A 20,209-nucleotide genomic window follows, 5' to 3' on the forward strand; every position below is an offset into this window, starting at 1 on the left:
TATTACCATGGTAATAGCAACTGTATTCATGGTGCTTGAGTCACTGATACCACATCCCAGGGTCATTCTGCTTCAGCTGGCTGTCCCATTCGTAGTGATCCTGCACTGAGCTGCTAGCCTCTGACAGCTTCATCACGTCTTCTACCAAAGTGACGTATGGACATTTACAGATTAGAATATATATTGTTTCATTATAAACGACTTTCGTTTTTGCTTTACAACAGAGTTATGGCATAATATGTGCTATTTAAAGTACTGTTTACATCTTCATTATCACTGATTCCGATGAATTTCTTTTCAGGATAGCAAGAAAAGACAAGGAATACTTACAGTAAAAAAAAAAAAAAAATGGTGCGCCAATCTGATAGAATGAAGATCATCCTGTATTTGATGATCTCTCAGGGCCCTTCCAGTTCGAATTTTCTGTGGATGTAGGGAGGGGGTTGGGTTTGGAGAGGAAGCAGAGAGCATTCCAGGACGGGAATGACACCAGTGATGTGGCCTGGTGGAGCAGGGGTTGGAGGGTCTGCAGACAAGCCAGGAGAGGGAAGAAACTTCCTCAGAGCCTGGTCTTGTCATGTTCCCTGGAAGCCACTCCTTTCATTCCTCCCCGCCCTCACTGTAACTGAAGACTCCTGGGGGAACTGCCAGGGCCAGAATTACAGGAAATTGCCTTGTGGCCAGCGGGGCTTCTCTGGTTACTTCCCTCAGCGACCGAGGGCAGTGATGGCTTCCTGTCTGTTAGCTGGGTGTCTTTGCCTACTTCTTCGGCCAAGTTCCCAAGAAACCTTAGCTTCTGTCCCTTCCATTTTTGCCCAGCTCCCATGAATAGGATTTTATCCCCTGTCTTAGCCAGCTCCCTTGCTCCATACGAGTGATCTGGAAACGTTGGGTCCGTGACAGACAAATTTTGTGGGACACCCAAAAGGCATTGTTTGGACATAGGCCCTGTGTAGCTCCAAACGGATATCCAAACAGCTCTGGCAATGCCTGCTGAGTCCTCTCCCTTGAAGGGGGTGACTTGTATCATTTAGTAACATAATTGCTTTTCTCCTTACCAATTATATATGCTCACTGAAGATGGCTTGGAAAATACAGAAATATATGTGGAAGCAAATACAAATTACCCATTACCCCATGAAATATAGTTCTCGGGCAGGAGACAAAGGTGACAGCACAGGTGAAGGTCTGTCCCTCTGTTCTTTTTGGTACACCAGCCCCCCCAACTCCTTCCCCCGCCACAGCACCTCTTGATCTCACCCTTATGAATACTTGCCTGTCCTGTATACTATAAAATGGAAGGCAAACTGGAAAGTGTACAATAACACTTACCATGTCAAAGGCATATAAGAGATAAAATATCTCATATCAAGAAGGTGTTTGGAATCTAAAATAGCAATATTTTGTCAGAGCTCTGTCACCACTACCTTATTACTGAGGTGTTGCAGTGATAACGTGTTGTGGGAATGTCTAAAGAGATAAAAAACCATCTGAGAAATTCACAGTGCTCCCTGGGAATTAGGAAAAGACACAGTACAAAGAGGCAAGAATGATTAAGTATGAGGCAGGGCTCGTAAATGTGCCTTTCTCTTTTGAGAAAAAAAAAAAAAGAACAGCCAACATTTAAACAAAAAAAGTTGGATGATACTAAATCCATCCCAGAGATAAAGCTCTTATTACAGATAATAGTTAGAATTTATGTTTTACTCCCTCCCCCCAAGGTGGATAGCGTCAGAATGGCAGTTTCCTTATTTCTGAACCCTTGCATTGAGGCTCTGGTAGACAGAGGACTTAGAAAACTCTAAGGCCAAGGGTTAAGGTCAGGGCTTTGGAGTTAGTCAGACCTGGGTTCAAATCCCAGCTCCATTCAGATGGTCATCAAAACGTTCTATGTGCCATCCGCTCTTTTCGACATTGGGGATATAACATTGGACAATATAGATAAGGTCGCTACTTACATGGAGCTTACATTCTAGTGGGGGGCAGGAGAGAGAATGTTAATGTTGAAAAGAGAGCACAGTGATATGATTGAAAGGAACTGGGGTCTGCCTTAGGTTCAGTAGTCAGGAAAGGTGTCTCCGAGAGTAGACAATTGAACTAAGACCTGGTTGATGAAAAGAGGCCAGCAATAATAATAATAATAATAAAAACCCCAACATCTAGGGGAAGAGCATTCCAGGCAGAAATAACAGGAAGGGCAAAGGCCCTGAGGCATAAACAGGCTTAAGTTTTTATAGAATGAAATACCAGTGTGATTGAAGCGGAGTCAGCCTGGGAGAGAGTGAGGAGATGAGGTTAGAGAGAGTCAGTGCTGGTCAGGTCACGCAGGGGCTTTGTAGAAATTCAGCTAGTAATCATCATCATCATCCTCATCATCAAGCAGATAAGAAAAAAGGAAGTTGAACAGTTGAGGGTATACTGTACGGTACCAAGTGAGGCATTTGGATCTGACTAACTGGGGCACAGGGGTGTTACTGTAAGGTTTGAATGACGTGTTGAAAGTAGAGCCTGAGGAGGACAGTTCCAAGAGCAGAGTACAGGGTGGCCATTTTCATCTATCATCATGTTTCTAGCACTCGAAATTTCTCTCAAGTTCTCTGCTATAGCTACTGCTTTCTCCATGAACACCAAATACACAAATCCAGTGTGACTCATGACACCGTCAAATGAGATGATTAAGCCACTCTAAATTTACTTGGTTAGGAGGAGTGTAGCTAAGGGTTAGGTTCCCTGGGGCTACATCGCTTCTTTGTTCACATGGTTTACTAACTTTTCTCTTTCTCTCTCTCTCTCTTTTTTTTTTAAATAGGGAGAGAAGAAGTCCTATGGAAAGCCATGTGGGGGCCAAGACTGCAGTGGGGGCTGGAAATGCTTTCCTGAGAAAGGCGCGAGAGTAAGTGGCTTCTTCCATTGCTGAAAGACACACAGTCAAAGGAGTTGTGATCTGACGTGTGCGTGTGCGTGTGCGTGTTTTCTTTAGAATTAAACTGCTTAGAATTTACTCTTGTGAATTCATGGAATAAGCAAAGTGATGAGGACCAGCTGCAAGGAGCTTTGCTAACCAGATGAGAGGCAGAACTAGGTTGGTCAAGGTCTCTGAGGGAGCAGGAAGAGGTTTCCTCCATTGACTTAATGCCAACGTTTTCTCAAGGTTTCATCTGGAGTATTTCCAAAAGCCAATTAGGTTGTGAAGAACCAGATTATGTTTGTAGATAGATGTACATTTTCTTTTTTTTTAAAAGATTTTATTTATTTATTTGACAGAGACAGAGACAGCGAGAACAGGAGCACAAGCAGGGGGAGTGGGAGAGGGAGAAGCAGGCTTCCCGCGGAGCAGGGAGCCCGATGTGGGGTTTGGTCCCAGCACCCTGGGATCATGACCTGAGCCGAAGGCAGACGCTTAACGACTGAGCTACCCAGGCACCCTAGATGTACATTTTCATAGCTCATTTTTAGCCACTTGGTCCTTCTCTCTGGGGAACAAGCAGTCCAGTGGTTATCTACACAACGGGGATGTGAGCACTGCTTGAGCTCCCTCTCTCTCTCTGACAAATAAATAAAAATCTTTAAAAAAAAAAAAGTTTCCAGGGTAGCCTTAAAGTCCAAAAATCCAGGTGACTGCCCATAAAGAATGATTTGTAGGTATTATATTAGAAGCTAGGATTTGTTTAAAAACGTTCTGGGATATATTCAGTGTCTTGGTCCTTATTGGCAAATTGCAGGGAGTACAGTGTGTTAGCAGAGTGTTTCCATCAGCCCTTGTGTATGCATATGGGAAGCATTGCCCCAGATGATTTGTACCCCTGACTCTCACAGAATAAACTGACATCTTTAGTGTAACTCGGAAAAAAAGCATTCGAGGGGGTTCCATTTTTACAAAATGAAATATAATCTATGTCCCCGGGATTTATAGCCATCCTGTAGAATTCAGATCTTCTGACTTGCAGCATTGTGTCTGCACTCTGATCACATTCAAAAACGCCTAAGAGCTTACACTGTCAAAGGAAGGGAGCATAAATAGGTCAACCAGACCCTCAAAAACATGGCCAAACAGGAAACAGAGTGGCCACTCCACCTTCTCTTTCATTATCTTCCATTTGGAGTAAAGTGAAATATCAAACTATGCCAGAATTTGAAGGAAGAGAAAAAGCCATCTCCTCATCAAAAGGGACCAGACCCATTATACATTAAAGGCATAGACTTAGAGAATCCTAAGATATCAGAAAGAGACAGTGTCTTAGTGAGCTTCTCATCTTATCCACTGATTGTATAGAGAAAGCAGACTCTGAGAAGGAAAATGAATTCCCGGGGTCACACAGCAAATTGATGACAGATTCAGACTATTACCCGGGTCCTTTGATTTCTTGCCTATTTACTTTTACCCACTGTTGCCTCCCGGAGAAGTCATGTTCACTATAGCCACCGAGGCCCATGCCTCTGCCTCTGATCTTCAACCAGGAAACACTTTAGAAGAAAGATAGTTCTATAATAAATATATGAATACATTCTTAAACAACATGCAAGCAATAGAAGTGAAGCAGAAGTGTCCTTTGAGACTCCAGTCCCCCTGTTGTCTTTCCGGTCTTTTCCTGGACATAATCAGAGATATGTAGAAATATGAATAAAAATACTTTCATTTTCTGGTTTGTTTGTTTGTTTTTTCCAAACTACAATCATAAGTATATATTCTGTGCCTTGTTTTGTTTTGGGTTTTTTTTTTTAGCCATTTAATATGTCCTTAAGATCTTTTTCTCTCCCCCATTGTTTAATCCAGCCATTCATTCCCCTTTTGATGAACACTTAGGTTGTTTCCAAATGTTTCCTGTTTTAAAAAGTGGCAGTGCCCCAGTGGAAATCCACAAACAGACCTTCTTGTACTTATAGGATCAGAATTTCCAGATACAAGGTAATAAAGATTTTTAACTCTCAAAGCTAGTGCTCACTTACCCCACAAAAAACTCCAATTTACACTCCCATCAGCACTGTACAGGAGTGCCCACCTGTCTATATGCCCTTGCCCACATTTGATATTCTTGCTAATATGGGTGAAAATCCTCCCGATTCCCAGACTACATGTGAGTTTAAGCGTCTTTTCCCATATTCATGGAACATGTGTATTTCTTCTGTGAATTTCCTGGACATGTCCTCTGCCCACTTTCATAATGAGTGATTCTGACTGACTTACCTTTCCTCTGCAAAAATATCATAAATAAAAAATAGCCCAAGTGGAAGCGGATGAGATTTGCAGTTTGCTGCAAAAGGGCATTTCCTGGCAGATTGTAGAGGACAGGAGGCAAGTCGGTCAGACCCCGCCACCAGGGAACTGCGAAGCAGATCCGGGCTGTTGGTTGGGGGTGCAGAGCCTTTAAAAGTAGAAAATCTTATTATATATCTGAACAGAAGTTAGTCCCACACCAGACAAACATGCCAAAGATGACCACATTGTTTAACCTCTGGCTGAGAGTTTGATCTTTGAAGATGGAAGGCAGTGGATTTCCTCAGTAAGGAGCTTTCATTTGGCTTCCAAGCATCTGGAGCCCTCGTCTGTCTTCTCGTTTGGAAACATGAGTGGCTAAAGGGCTGCAGGACTGGGGAAAATAGAATATCACTGCACTGATTCTTTTTTCTCAATATTTAAAAGGTTCAGAGCCCACCCAGTTAAACATGATCCTAGAGTTTGTGAAGTCTGTAGTTGCTGGGAACGTTTGTCCAGGTTACTGAACCAGACCAAGCTGTAATTCATGAGTCAAGACCAGGGATGTCCTATTTCCCAGATAGATCAGGAGGCCGGTGCGCGTGAGGCAGACCCTGTGAGCGCGGATGCTTGAAGCTACCCCGGCCACCGGGTCCTTTTGCGTCATTCTCTCTACCCCCCTGCGTTCCCAGGGCCAAGCAGGATTGTTTAAACTGGCTCTAGCACTGTTGACCCTGCAGGACAGCCCCTCAGTACCCCTTTTGTGCAGATGTCAGAAAGATTTGAGACTGTTTTCCTTAGCTGAGCAGCGGGCCCCATTTAGATTTCAAGCTGTTCCCTTCGAGCTCTGCGAGCTGGGAGGGGAATGGAACGTCAGGGTCACCCCTGAGATATGCCGCAGCCCTTGGCAGGCCTGCCTCCTGCCTTGGGGAAACATCAAGTACATAGCTTGCTGGGCAGTGTGTACTTTTCCTTTGCCAAAGGCCTCTTGAACTGACTAGGACATTTACACAACACCTAATGCTCCTGCACAACGGCAAACCAACCCCCTTCTGGCTTACGTGCTCTCGAACTGCCTCCTCGAGGGTTTGCCCTGCCTGGTAAAAGGCCTTTGCCTAGGGGCGCCTAGGTGGCTCAGATGGTTGAGTGTCTGCTTTCGGCTCAGGTCACCATCTCCAGGTGCTGGGATCGAGCCCCACGTCGAGCTTCCAGCTCTGAGGGGAGTCTGCTTCTCCCTCTGCCTCTCCCCCTGCTTGTGCTCTCTCTGTCTTTAATAAATAAAAAAATCTAAAAAAAAAAAAAAAAGCCTTTGCCTAACATTGGTGTACTGCTTTGGTACTTTTCCAAAGCATCTTCTCTCAGGGTCCGTATTATCTCTATGCCGCAAGTGTCTTGGCCAAGCTCACTAGCCTGACAGTGGCGAAACTTACTTAGCCTCCTTCAGGAGAATGTCAACTTTAAAAGATAGCATACCTGCTAATGTTAAAGAAAGGGTTTCTTTTCTTCTCCCTGGACACTGAAATTTGGACTTCACGATTTGATTTTCAGTTTTCTTTCTGGGCAGGGGGTGGGGGTATGTTTTATTAACTCGGAGAACCATTCTTTGGAGTTTTTCTCTTCCCTAGTATATTTTTTTGGTGGGGGTGCATTAGATTGAACAAAAAAATATCCCTTTTCCATCTCCACCTCTTCCCATTTTTTCCCTACTGGATTTGCAAGTTGTCTCTGCATTGTACTGCATCGGTGTGTGCTTGAGTTGGGAGCTGGTGGGACTGTGTGTTTTGTTCCAAGCCTGCTGTATTCCTTAATACGATTTCAGACTTTTCCCTGTTTTTGCAGTGTTCTGGCTGGCGTTTATATACAGCATGGTGAGCTCCAAATTATGCATGCCACCTAAAGGAGCATTGTCACAGATAATCCCAAACCGTGGGGAATATTGGGAATCCCCCCCCCTTCCCATAAAGGCTGTTTGTCCCTGTTTTACCGCTGTGTCCTAGCTAGAGAGTTTCACGTGAAACACCCCAGGTCTTTTATCTCCTCATCTGCAGCCTGCTTCCTGCTTCTCCTCTGTAAAAAAAACTGTGTGTTTCCCATGAATTCCAGGCCCAGATGCATTGACCACTAGTTTTGTTTCTTGGGTTTGGTTTGGTTTGGTTTAGTTTTGTTTGACTCCCCTCCTGCAAATAGCTGGCGTTCCCCGTGCCAGCAGACCGGTGCCATAGCTACCCAGAGGCCTTTCCATTGGCTCCTGATTTGGGCAATTTTGGTGGCCATCTTTCCCTTCTCCCTGTGTGCCCACCCCCCGACGCCCTTACCCTGACCGACCACTACCATGCACACCAGTGTCCTTATCCTCCACCGCTCCCAAGGCGAAGCTTATGTTGCTCGTGAGCTCCTTGGGTGGCCGGGCCGTGCTCCAGGTGCCTGTACTGAAGCCACTTGCCTTCATTGCCCACCCACTCCTCGGCCCTCCGCGGGCTGGCCTCGCTGCGAACACGGGGTCCCAGTAACCTGCTGGTTGCCAGATCCAAATGGACATTCTTCATTCTTTATCTCCCATCGCCTCTCTGCCGCCCGAGACACCTCCTTCCTGAAACGCTCTGTTCCCTTGGATCTCATGATGTTCTTCTCTCCTCGTGTTTTTCCTACTCTCACTGGGACCCCCCAGGGTTTTGTCCTCATCCTGCTACTCTGCTCATGAGAGGCCTCTCTTAGGGTGGTTTCATAGATGCCAGGGATTTCCTCTGCCACCCATGCAATGATAAATATTAAATCTCTACCTTTAGCTCACACCTTTCTCCTTAGTTTCAGGTCAGCATAATCAATTTCTTTTTTATTACTATTATTTTTTTAAAGATTGTATGTATTTATTTGACAGGGAGAGAGAAAGAGAGAAAATAAGCAGGCAGAAGGAGAGAGAGAAGCAGACTCCCCGAGGAGCAGGGAGCCCGATGCGGGGCTCGATCCCAGGACCCCGGGACCATGACCTGAGCCGAAGGCAGACGCTTAACTGACTGAGCCACCCAGGTGGCCCTGGTGTGGTCAATTTCTTATTGGCTATCTCTACTTGGGTTTTTACTAGCACCACAACCATGTCTCATACAGAATTCCGCTATCACCTCCCACCAGACATGCCCCTTCCTAAGTCTTAGCTGCCTTCTCTATCTCAGCAAATGGCACCACCACGCACTTTATTGCTCAAGCCAGAAACCTTTCTCCACCGCCACCTCCAGTTCATCATCATATCCTGTCCGTTTATCTTCCGAAACAAAGCCCAAATCCATCCACCCGTCTCCATACTTATTTGTCCAGTCCAGGTCCGTATATTGTCTTGCCTGAATTACCCTATGAGCCCCCAGACTGGTCCTCCAACCACCAGTCTCACTGTCTCCCAGCTGTTCGCCACTCTGCTGTTATAATCTTTCCAGAACATAAATAATGATCCTGAAACTCTTGCTCAAAATCCTTCAGTGGCTCCCGGTAGATCTCACAGTAAAATCTTAGCTCTAGTAGGCTTAGGAAGTCCTCTGTGGCCGGGTGCTTGACTGCCTCTCCCACATCAGCTCTCACCACCAGGAGCCTCCTCCTTCAGAAAGCACAACCAAACCAGACACATGAACCGAGCTCTTTACAGTTCACAGAACCTGCTATGCTTTTAAGCAGGACTCCAGGTTTTATACCTGCCACTCCATTTCCATGTACTCTCCTTCCACTGGGTCCGCCCTCTCTCTGCTGGCTTGCTTCTGTTTACCCATCCTTTGAAACCGAACGCAGGCTTCACCTCCATGTGGAGTCTTCTGTGATCTGCAAGGCTGAGGTTATCTCCTTTCTCACTATTCCTCTCATGCTGGACCATAGCTGAACCATTGACTTGTCTGTTCTCCACTAGCTTAGGAACTCCTAAAGGGTAGAGGCTGGGTCTTTTTAGATTCTGTGGGGCCGATAGACACTACAAACTGTTTCGTGAAGGACTGACCAATTGACCCACCAATGGGGATGGGTAGGGGTCCAGCCTTACTCTCCACAACCTGGATTAGCTGTGAGGTTGCTGTGAAGCAGATCAGAGTCCCCTGTCTCAGGGGGAGTCCCTTCTGCTAAAAGAAGGCAAGGAGCCAGGGCAGTCATTTCCATATTGTTTCTAGATCCTGTTAGCTGTAAGCTGCCCCCCACCCCGCACCCTGCTCTTTCCCACACTCTGGTTCCTATAGCTTGCTTTGGGGTTTTGTTATTTAGGCGCAGGATAATTGACAATAAGGTTAAAATGTAGTGTCTCTGCACCAAATCAAGGTGCACTCATAGCCCGGCAGATGTTTGTGGTTATCTTAATCCCTTCTTTGATCATTCTGGGGCAGTATGGGGTTTGTGGAATATATTATCCATACTAGTGAGGGAGGCTTCTGTTAGAAAGGAGCCAAGGAGCCAGAGGAGGAGATAATACACAGTCGTGGAGTCAAGAGCACCCCTTTAGATATCCAGAGACCCCAGAGCCAGGCCGGAGTTTTGCTAACTGGGTGACTTGGGCTGATGCTTCCCCTTCTCAGGGTCTCAGTTTACCTCTAAGTAAAATGAAGGGTTTGTGCTGGGTAATCTCAAAGAACCCACTGGCTCTGATCATCTAAGTCAGACACCGTTACTATACTGCACCGTGACAGTCCCTTGCCCCCGGGGTGTCTTATCATGCTTTCTAGTGTTGCAGGGAGATATGGAAGGCAATGTCTGACAGTGCCCTACCCTTTGGAGAGGTGTCTTGGCAGCTGCCTCTGATGTAAATCAATTGCTGGGGCGTTTTACTGCCGATGCTGGAAGCTTCTCACAGCTGAAGCTGCACTCCTGCGGGAATGTGCGTCCCTCCCCGCTCCTTGGTCATCTGACTGGTGTGATTTGAAGAGAACCACAGGGATGTCTCCTCACCACCCATGCCCCCCAAATATCTTCCCTGCCTTGCCCGGGAATTCTTTCTTCCCACAGTTCTGGCTTCACGGATTCACTGTTTAGCTTAAGCATTGCTTGATCCTTGCACTGTTTGAATACATTACATATGCCATTCTAATGAAAGGAAGCAGGGTCCCCCCTGCATCCCTGGGGAGGAGTTGTGAGCACAGATCTCTAGAGACCGCTTGGTTTTCCTTGGACTGGCCCGCTGAGCCATATGTCAGAGACATTGGCTGTCAAGACATGGGCGAGCATCCTGCATGCCAGTGTGTGACATATTGTCTCCTCGTAGAGTCTGCCATCATCTTCCCTTGCCAGCTGGTTACCCTTTTCCTAACTTCCTCCTTTGGCCATCCATGCTTCCCTCCCTCTTGCTCCGGCATCTCTAGCTCTCCATCCCTCCTTCCTATTGTCCCCGCCATGGTGTCCTCACCCACTTCCTCCCCTCTGCTTTCAGGTGCCTAGGATCACTTCCTGTTTCACTAGTCCATTTTTGGCCATCCATCAAAAGGCATGTCCTCATGCAGGATATTAAAACTTGGGATTTGTTGGAGCGCCTGGGTGGCTCAGTCGTTAAGCATCTGCACTTGGCTCAGGTCATGATCCCAGGGTCCTGGGATCGAGCCCCGCATCAGGCTCCCTGCTCAGCAGGGAGTCTGCTTCTCTCTCTGCTGCTCCCCCGGCTTGTGCTCTCTCTCTCTCTCTGTCAAATAAATAAATAAAATCTTTTTTTAAAAACTTGGGATTTGTTTAAAAACATTATGGGATAGGACGCCTGGGTGGCTCAGTCAAGGGTCTACCTTCAGCTCAGGTCATGATTCCAGAGTCCTGGGATCGAGTCCCGCGTCAGGCTCCCTGCTCAGTGGGGAGTCTGCTTCCTTGTCCTCCCCTGGCTTGTGCTCTCTCTCTCTCAAATAAAGAAATAAAATCTTTTAAAAATCATTATGAGATATAGTCAGTGTCTTGTTCCTTCTTGGCAAATGGCAGTGAGCACAGTGCACTGGCAGAATATTTCCATCAGCCTACAGCAGCAGGATGTCAGAAAGAGTTGCTGTGATGGACTTTATAGAAGCATACCCACTTATCCAGAGATTCTCACGCTCAGAGCCTGGATCAGTGGGCTCCAAAATTGGGGGAAAGAGGGAGTGCCATGTACACAAGTCAGTCCATTGGCAGTTTAAAAGAAAATACTACAACTCCCCATTTAAATTGAGAATGTCTAGAAAGCCATTAAGATTTGGATTGAATTATTTAATTTATGTAAAGTGCTTACAACAGTGTGCGGTACACTGAGCACCATGTGAGTGTTAGCCATTATTACTGCTATTATGAAGCCTGTCGAATATGTGGTGCATATACTGTCCCGGGCACCCTCATCCGGTGGGTCTGTCTTTGGCTTTCCCGTTGCATATGCCCCATAAGGTATTCTGAGGGAAGAGTGGGAGCCCACAAGACAGGAGTGGTGATGCTGGGGACCTCACATTTTTTTCCCCTGGACCTATACCAGAGATGTTGCTATTTCCTTGGGCCCAGTTAAGTGGATTTATGGATTATATTCTCTAGCTACATTAACCCTTACAAAATGGGTAAGTGGCTTAAGAAAATTCCTGCAAATAAACCATGTCTTAAAGATAAAACTAATAACGTGAGCATGTGAAAATGGCAGGGCTCACACTTCTCCTACTCCTAGACTGAGTTTTTCCATCAGCCTCATTATAAGGTAAAAACCACGACAATCTAATTATACCCGGCCAGAAGGTGGCAAAAAAAGTAATGCAGGAATAATCAAGAAGACTATATAAAATATGGATTTACACCCATTCTCAATAATGAAAAATCTTGTCCTAAGTGTATACTGTGCCTTGAAATGTTAGCTAATAATATAAGGAGGCCATCACAACAGGACATTTGACATGAGATCTGTTTCATCTTTTTACATGTTCTGTATCTTATGTGTTTCATTATATATATGTGGGGTAGGACATGTATATAATTTAAATAATTATTAATAATATATCATATTATGTGTATTATATACATAAAGAGAGAGAGACAGACGGAAAGAGAGGAAGCATGCTCACATTTTTTTTTCACTGAAAAAGGTAGGCAATCAGAAATATTGGGAGGCCACTGACCCAGACCATACTTAGAATAGATGGGGACCCACAAACAGAGGCAAAAGAACTTTGAATAAAAGAAAAATAACTGCCCTGAAATCTTTTGCTCTTTCCCTATAGAATGGCCACGCCATCAACTTTAGAGCTTCACCTTGGCAACTTTACAAAAAATAAAGCAATGAGAATCTCAGGAGTTGGGAGAAGTGAGACAGTAAAGAAATGTAAAAATCATAAAATTTCAAGCCTAGAAGGTTGGATCCAAGCCCCAAGTGGCATATTATAGTTTATAAAAGGCTTTCCTAGCATGCCTCTGAAAGCTCTTACCCTCACTTTAAATAGGAAGACTTGTAGAAGAAACAGCTTCAGAGAGGTTAAGAGGCTTTCCCAAGGTCCCTTGTAAGTGGCATCGCTGAGATTTGAAACAAGTATTCCACCCCCCTGCCCAGTGTTCTTTCCTGTCTGCCAAATGGCCTCTTTATCCCATGACCATAACCAGATGAGCTCACTTGGGTTGGATTGTTGTGAAGAGAGGGACACTTGTGGTGGAGAAAATCTGCTAAGACGTAGACCAGACACCAGTAAATTCATAGTCCTTCCCCTGCCTCAGTGAGAAGTAACTCCTGCTTGCATGTATAGCATCTGTTTACATCCTTGTCTGGGTTTTAAAATGTTTTCCTCATACTCCTGTCTTTTAAAAACTAAAGAGGGGACGCCTGGGTGGCTTAGTCGGTTAAGCGGTTCAGCTTCGGTTCCGGTCACGATCCTGGGGTCCTGGGATCGAGCCCCACATCGGGCTCCTTGCTCAGTGGGGAGCCTGCTTCTCCCTCTTCCTCTGCCCCTCCCTCCTGCTTGTGAGCTCTCTCTCTCTCTGACAAATAAATAAATTAAATCTTAAAAATTTTTTTAAAAATAAAAACTAAAGAAATAAAATGCACACATTAGGAAAGCCTGGGTTGTGTCCGTGACTACAGGTTTTGTGAGGAGTCATGTCAGTTGTTAGAGTTCTGGTGTAGGGCTCTCCCTCTATGTAGGCCACTCATTGTTATGGCAGTTCACTGCAATGGAGTTGGAAATGTGTGTAGATGAAATTCCCAAGTGTATGTCAGGGAAGTCATTTGGTGTCTATTCTGAGAAGACTTGCATTAATGGAAATCTTCCAAGACTGTTTAAGAAAATTAATTGCACGGCATCTCTCTTAAGCTATAGTAGAAGTCAATGGGGAAAAAATGTGCATTGCGTTGCAGAAATTTGCTTCACTGTCATCTCTTCAAAAGAGCTTTTATTTTAACAAATGGGGCACGTGACCATTTATTTAATGGCCACCTTTATTTATAGAGGTAGAGGTCCCAGACTATGTCCTGTATTTTCTTTTTCTCATTGTATTGTGTGAGGTTCGAGCCCATTAGACATGATTTAAGAAAGCACTCTGGGGGCTAAATATTGGTGCAGGCACTGTGGGGAATGCAAACATATTACAAGGACCAGACTTCTATTTAGGGAGACTACACACACACACACACACACACACACACACACACACACACACACTACAAGGCACTGTATCTGATTGAAAGTCTGAAAGGCAGAGCACAGGTCCTCAAAAGGAGATATTAGTATGGACTAGAGTGATTAAACAAAGTGTTTTTTTTTCTTCTTTTTTGGTGGCCCGTACGGGGAAACAAAGTGTTTTTTTAATGTTATGACAAAAAAAGTTTCTTTCAGAGCATTAATTTGGTGGGGGTCGTGCAGGGCAGATTGGAGTAGAGAGACATGAGAGGCAGGTAGAATGTGGCCTATTTTTGAGAGGTTAAGTGGCCTATCCCAGCTCCCCTAGCACCATAGAATGGAAAGTGTGCATCGTTTTCTGCTGCTCAGATCCTATGTTTCTTTCAATGATTCTCTCCAGCCTTGAACACACAGCACAGACACACATCCACATTCACCTAAAACAGTGATTGGATAACGAGGGCTTCATTTTAGATGAATGTATCACCTTTTTATTTATTTTTTAATGAGCTGGAAGACCGGCCTAGCTCCTTTTCCCCCTCACATTCCTCTAACTCCTTGGAGATGAGTATCTCCACTTGTTAGTCCCTACTGATCCCAAAGGAGGAAAATTCATCCCCAAACCAAGTAGAATCCACAGCACAGAGGTGACCCTTGTCTTGATTATAGGGGAGACTGTGTGATGCTTTTCTCCATGGGATGCTAAGAGCTCCTGCCATCAGTGCAGGGCCCAGTGAGAAAGGCCAACTCAGTGGGTTCTGAAAGAGCTTCTGTTTCCTAATTGACACATTTTGTTACAGGAGTTATGAGCGAAAGGTAGGGCTTGGGAATCATGAAAGAAGGAAGCCATTGTTTCCCTTAAGACAAATTTGGAAGCGTGGTCAGCGGAGATATCTACGGCGTACCTCAGCATTGTGTCCTTATGCTGAATTACCAGCTGTGACCATGGCAGGCTCATTCCACAGACTTGACTGAGCGCCTGGCTTTGCTATGACAGCTTTTACACTTTTTAATCCTGTTTTACAAGCTTAGTTTTAGTCTTTAATTTTTGAAAACCCAAAGGAAAAAAAATGCTCATTCCTTTGGACCCCAGGGAAATTAATGTATATGTTTAGTTACTGTCCATACCAAAAAAACCCTGATCTCTGTCCCCATGCATGTCTTTGCTAGTTCAAGTAATTGTAGTGACTTGGCATTCCACTGTTTTAGTTGGGTTCCCTCTTGGAGCTGACACCAGTCACTGATTGCTGCCCCCTTCACATGTTGCTGGGGAAATGCCAGTAAAGCTATGAGCAAAGGAGGGAGGGAGCTGGGGAGAAACATGCTGTGGGGCCCAGAATGGAATGAGGGGTAACCAGGGTTCAGGAGCCAGGTTTCCCCATAGAGAGACAAAAAGAAAGCAAACAAAAGGAAGAGACAGGTCTAAACAGGCTCCCCAGATGGGGCCTCTTTGCTGTAAGAACAGAGCCTTAAACTTCACAAAGCTCAGGGAGGGAAGGAAGCCAGGGGTTAAACACAGTCTTTGCAATTCAGTTGAAGAATTATTAACTGAGTATACACAGAGAGAAAAGCCACACATGTTCACATAGAGCAACATTTATTTTTCTTAAAACCCATTCAGACACTCCATGAACTCAGAAATGTACCTAAACCTGTATATCCACATAGTGATCCCCCCAAACCTGAAAAGTACCCACCCGTACATAGATAGAAACATAGAGACTCAGAGAGGCTCAGGAGGGCAAAGACACCCGGAGCCCCACGATGGCTAACATGGACTGGTTTTTGAGACATGTGCTGGGGAGTTTAGTGACCTCATAAAATCCACTGTGGGAAGTGTGAGCCCGTGGTTCCAGTGACTGATAACCGGGGTAAGGCAAACTAACAGCTCACTGAGTTTTACCTTCCAAATTGCATCAAAACCTAACTAAAGCTCTGAGAGCAGGATGGAAGCCTGTCTCCTTCCTCCCTTGTGAAGTGAGGAGCCGGGCTTGAAGGCCTCCAGGGTTCCTCGGAGGAAGCAGAGCGTGGAGTGTCACAGAGCCCCCTGCCAGGCTGTAAACGAGCCTAATGACAAAATGCCCCCACTCTGACCAGCTCCCACAGGGCCTCCACTGGGTCCCCGGTTTCCCAGATTCCTGAAGGGAACTTGATCTGGCCCAGGGGCCTGCACGGGCTCTTCACATCGTCCCCAGAAGTCCCCGCTCCTTGGGAGCCCCAAGCACAGAGCTCGCTTCCACACCCAGCCAGCCTTGCGGAGGCACGGGAGGCCGGGTCTCTGAGGCAACCTCTCGGGGCTCAGTCGCAAGGCTGCCACCCCCCAGGGAGGGGGCCCTGCCCAGCCCAGCCCAGCGGGAGCAACAGAACCTCCTCTGCAGCCCAAGGGGGAGGCAGCCGCACCACGTGAAGCAGCTCAGGGTGACTGTGAACCACTGATCGCTGCCCCACTATGCCTGTGGCCCAAACCAGAGTGGCCCTTGGCTCTTTGCAATGGGAGAAACGGAAACGAACACAGCCTGGGAACTCTGGACCAGCTTCCAAACTCAAAGGTCCTCAAGTGTCCCTTGTCCCTCACCCCCCCCTCCATAAAAAGCATTTACCTCCTGAAGAAAGGGAGGACATTGAGACTCACAGGACATCAGAGCCAGAAGGCACTTTAGGAATCATCTAGTCCAACAACCATTTCCTCTTACGTAGGGAGTTCCAGAGTGGGGAAAAAAAACTTTCCTTGATTATGAAGGCCAGGGATGTGTGTGTGTGTGTGTGTGTGTGTGTGTGTGTGTGTGTGTGTGTGTGGTGTGGTGTTTGGGAACGAGAAAGGGAAAGAGAAAGAGTCAGATTCAGGGACTACATGCAAGCCCAAACCACAGAACTTGTGAGCAGGAAGGCACTTACTCGGCCCAGTGGCCAGACACTCTTCATACTTCCCAGAAATCCGCAGGTACCCAGAAGAGGGTAGGGGAAATTTATCATCTTCGTAGTACAAATAAGTCCAGTGGTTGAGAGCACAGGTGTTGGAGCCAGACAAACCAATCTTTTAAGACCTGGCTCTGTTGTTTACTACATATGTGATCTTTACCCCATGGTTCACAACCAAGGGCACTCTTGTCCCCCAGGGAATATTTGGCCAGGTCTGGAAACAGTTTTGTTTGTTTTTTTTAAGATTTTATTTATTTATTTATTTGACACAGAGAGAGACAGTGAGAGAGGGAACACAAGCCGGGGGAGTGGGAGAGGGAGAAGCAGGCTTCCCGCCAAGCAGGAAGCCCGATGTGGGGCTCGAACCCAGGACCCTGGAACCACGACCTGAGGCTTAACTGAGCCACCCAGGTGCCCCTGGAAACAGTTTGGATTGCTATAATTGGTGGCGTGCTACTGGCATCTAGTGGGTAGAGGACAAGGATGCTGTTAAACATCCTACAATGCACAGGACCCTTCCCCCACAGCGTGAAATTATCTGGCCCAACATGTCAAGATGCCAAGGTTGAGAAACCCTACATCAAGCAAATGGCTTAACCATTCTGAGCTTCAGTTTCTTCATCTGTGACCTGGAGTGGTAGTAGCTATCTCACAGGGTTGTTATGATCATTGCATAGGCTAATTCATACACATAAAGCAATCGATGTCATGCCTGACACCAAGTGTTCCATTAATTATTAGCTGTTAGCATGATCAAACCCTCCCTTATCGTCATGTTCTCCTATAGTTCATCCCCTTTCTCTGCTTCCCTTACAGCATTACCCCTTGGAATAGCTGTTTATACTGAAAATCTTCACTTTTCCTGTTCTCTCTTGAATCTACTCTAATCAGGCTTTCATAGCCACCACTCCTTTCTCCTAAAGGTCACCAGCGACATCCATTGCTAATTCCAATGATCATCTCTCAGTCTACTTACTTGGCCTACCACCAGCATTTGAAATGGCTGTTCACTCTCTTGAAAAACTTACTTTGCTTGACTTCCAAGATACCACCCCTTGGATTCTCCTCCTACCTCGATGGAGGAAGTTTCTCAGTCTCCTTTGCTCTACATGGAGAGGGACTTGGTCTGATTTGTTTTGTTCGGTTGAATGAAGGAACAAGTAAGAGTTCTTGTGAGGATTAAATAAGGTAATGTATGTAAAGAGCTTAGCACACATTAAGCACTTAATAAATGATCATCATCATCACCACTACTACAGCTGTTATCACTGATGTTATTGCTATTATTATAATTATCATTATTCTCACCTACTGGGCTTTGAGGCCCTTGAACATGGGATCAGTATTTAGTTTGTCTTGATCTTCCCTTGTATAGAACTTTATTCAATGGAAGAGTATATATTCAAGCCTGGATATATATGCAGAAAACAGTTTGCCAGGGACAGGAAGAGTTGATGAGGGCATGAGACTGGAGTGGGACCTTAGAGGAGAAACAGATTTGGAAGAGCTTGACCCGGGTTGGGGGTGGGTGCCTAGAGGCTCATGGGAATCCAGAGCATCCAGAAGGGACTCACATCCTAGCCACTTTTACTCTCCTCTTCATAAATGATGGGACCATAAAACACAGGGAGTAGCAGTTCTCACCCATTAATCATCTCAATTCCTCCTATCCGAGGTATGGGGGAGAAGTGGAACTGTGGCCAAATGTTAGCATGAATAGAGCTTATCTGTTGGGTTTGACAGAGTAAGCAACATAAATCCATTTTACTCACGGGACTGGTTAAACTTCATTTTCAGTCATCTTGAACTTTGAACAATTTTGTACGCTAATAGGCTCCTACGGCCATCTTTAAGAACTGGCAAGTGGCATATTAGACTGAGAATTTGGTCCCTTAGGGGTAGCCATTAGAAAAAGCACACAACTCAAATCTTGTTAGGAAACTTGTGAACATTCAACACGTCCGTTAGGTGTTGCTGATCGTTTTAATAACATAATTTGGCAACATTTGGAGTGAAAATGAGGTAATAATCAAATAGGCTATTTGCATCAAGTTTCTTTTTTTTCCATTCAAAATAGAATGTCTAGTTTTTATAATACTCATGCCATTGACTACTGCCAACTGTGGCATTAAATGATGGCTAGCCTTTCCTTTCTCTCTTTTACCACCTGCTTCTAGCAATATGTCCATAGCTTAGAACCTAAGAAATGCTATTCAATAACACCCACATGTTTCCAGTCCCTGACCACCCAAAACCTACACTCCTGCTTACTTGCATTATAGCCCATATGCGGTAACTAACCTGCTTTGCGGATGGGTCAGCCTATCTAGCTTACATAAAACTCCGAAGGATTTTTTTTTTAACTTATAGAACCCAAATCATTGACTTCACAGGGAATTATGTTAATGCAACTTTACTTTCAAATCAGCATTTATTTTCTTTGAGTTTGAACTTGCCATCAACTCAAAGTTCTTCCAAAAATTAACTTAGTTTTTACATTTTCTAAATTTTTTTCTTGACAACAGTCTTATTTTTAAGCCTTTCAGTAGGTGTTTAATAAATACACAAGACACATAAAGGTCACCATGATTTTCCAACTGGCTGGGCTGTTGGTGGCTTTTGGCAGTTCTGTTATTATTTGTCAAAAATCCTCGAGTATCCATCTGGGCCCACAGATAGCCAAGGCTCCTGAAAGAAGTGTTGATAGAGCCCAAGGGGGAAGTTGTAATTCATTCTGGAAAGGTGACCCAGCTGCCTGAGTCCCCTGGGCCTCCCATAGGTGCCAAATGAGCTCCTAGCCTCGTAATCCCATCTGTGATCTAAATGTATCTAGAAACGACCCACTCATCTCCTTCTCTTGACTAATGTGCTCACGGAGACGTATTCTTCCTACTGAGATACAGGGGTTGCCTTCAGAACTATCAGAGGTAGTGATTGTCATCTCTTTCACCATCATCATCATAAAAAGCTATAGGGATAGCACATAATAATGAGCTAAAAATAGTTTTTACCATTTATAAAGTATTTACTCTGTGCCAGGCTTTGTGCTAGGTATCTTATATATATTGTATCCTTTAATATTTTTAATGAGATGTAAATGTCATACCACGAAGTTCACCATTTTACAGATGAGGAAACAAAGATTTAGAGAGGTTAAGTGATTTGCCAGTTTCCCACAGCATGTAAGCAAGTGGTAGAGCTCAGAGTCAGAGGCAGATCTCACTGGTCCCCAAACCCATGCATCCCTTTCGAGCTCCCTAATGGCCCTTTATGTGTCCTGTCCATTAACATTTTCACTAGTAGGGAAACCAAAGGGAAAATTGTAACCTTCTGTTTCTCTCTTCCACTTCCTGCTCCTTTGTCCCTCAAGGGATTGATGGCTTTGGTGTCCCTAGAAACCACTGTCTTCCTGCCCACACCTCCTCCATACACACACTAATATACAGTGCACAGTTCCCCTGTCAAAATCTGCTCTCAGCTACTGACGTTAATTTGCACTGAAGGTCTAAAAGTCTTTTAGCTCCTTAATTTGTTATGCCAT

General features: G+C 45.2%; 1 protein-coding gene across 6 annotated transcripts in view; it reads left to right on the plus strand.

Annotated features, from left to right (window-relative positions):
* Nucleotides 1-20,209, plus strand: part of COL4A6 (collagen type IV alpha 6 chain) — a 268,861-nt gene that overhangs the window by 123,018 nt on the left and 125,634 nt on the right. For all 6 annotated transcript variants that reach the window (XM_073885698.1, XM_073885697.1, XM_073885699.1 and 3 more), the window contains one exon: nucleotides 2,810-2,893. In XM_073885698.1, coding sequence (XP_073741799.1) covers nucleotides 2,810-2,893 — 84 coding nt within the window. The remainder of the gene's footprint in view (nucleotides 1-2,809; nucleotides 2,894-20,209) is intronic.

This window comes from Callorhinus ursinus, unplaced genomic scaffold (assembly GCF_003265705.2).
Source record: "Callorhinus ursinus isolate GAN/ISIS: 27379988/994484 unplaced genomic scaffold, GSC_fseal_2.0 scaffold65, whole genome shotgun sequence".
NCBI lineage: Eukaryota > Metazoa > Chordata > Mammalia > Carnivora > Otariidae > Callorhinus > Callorhinus ursinus.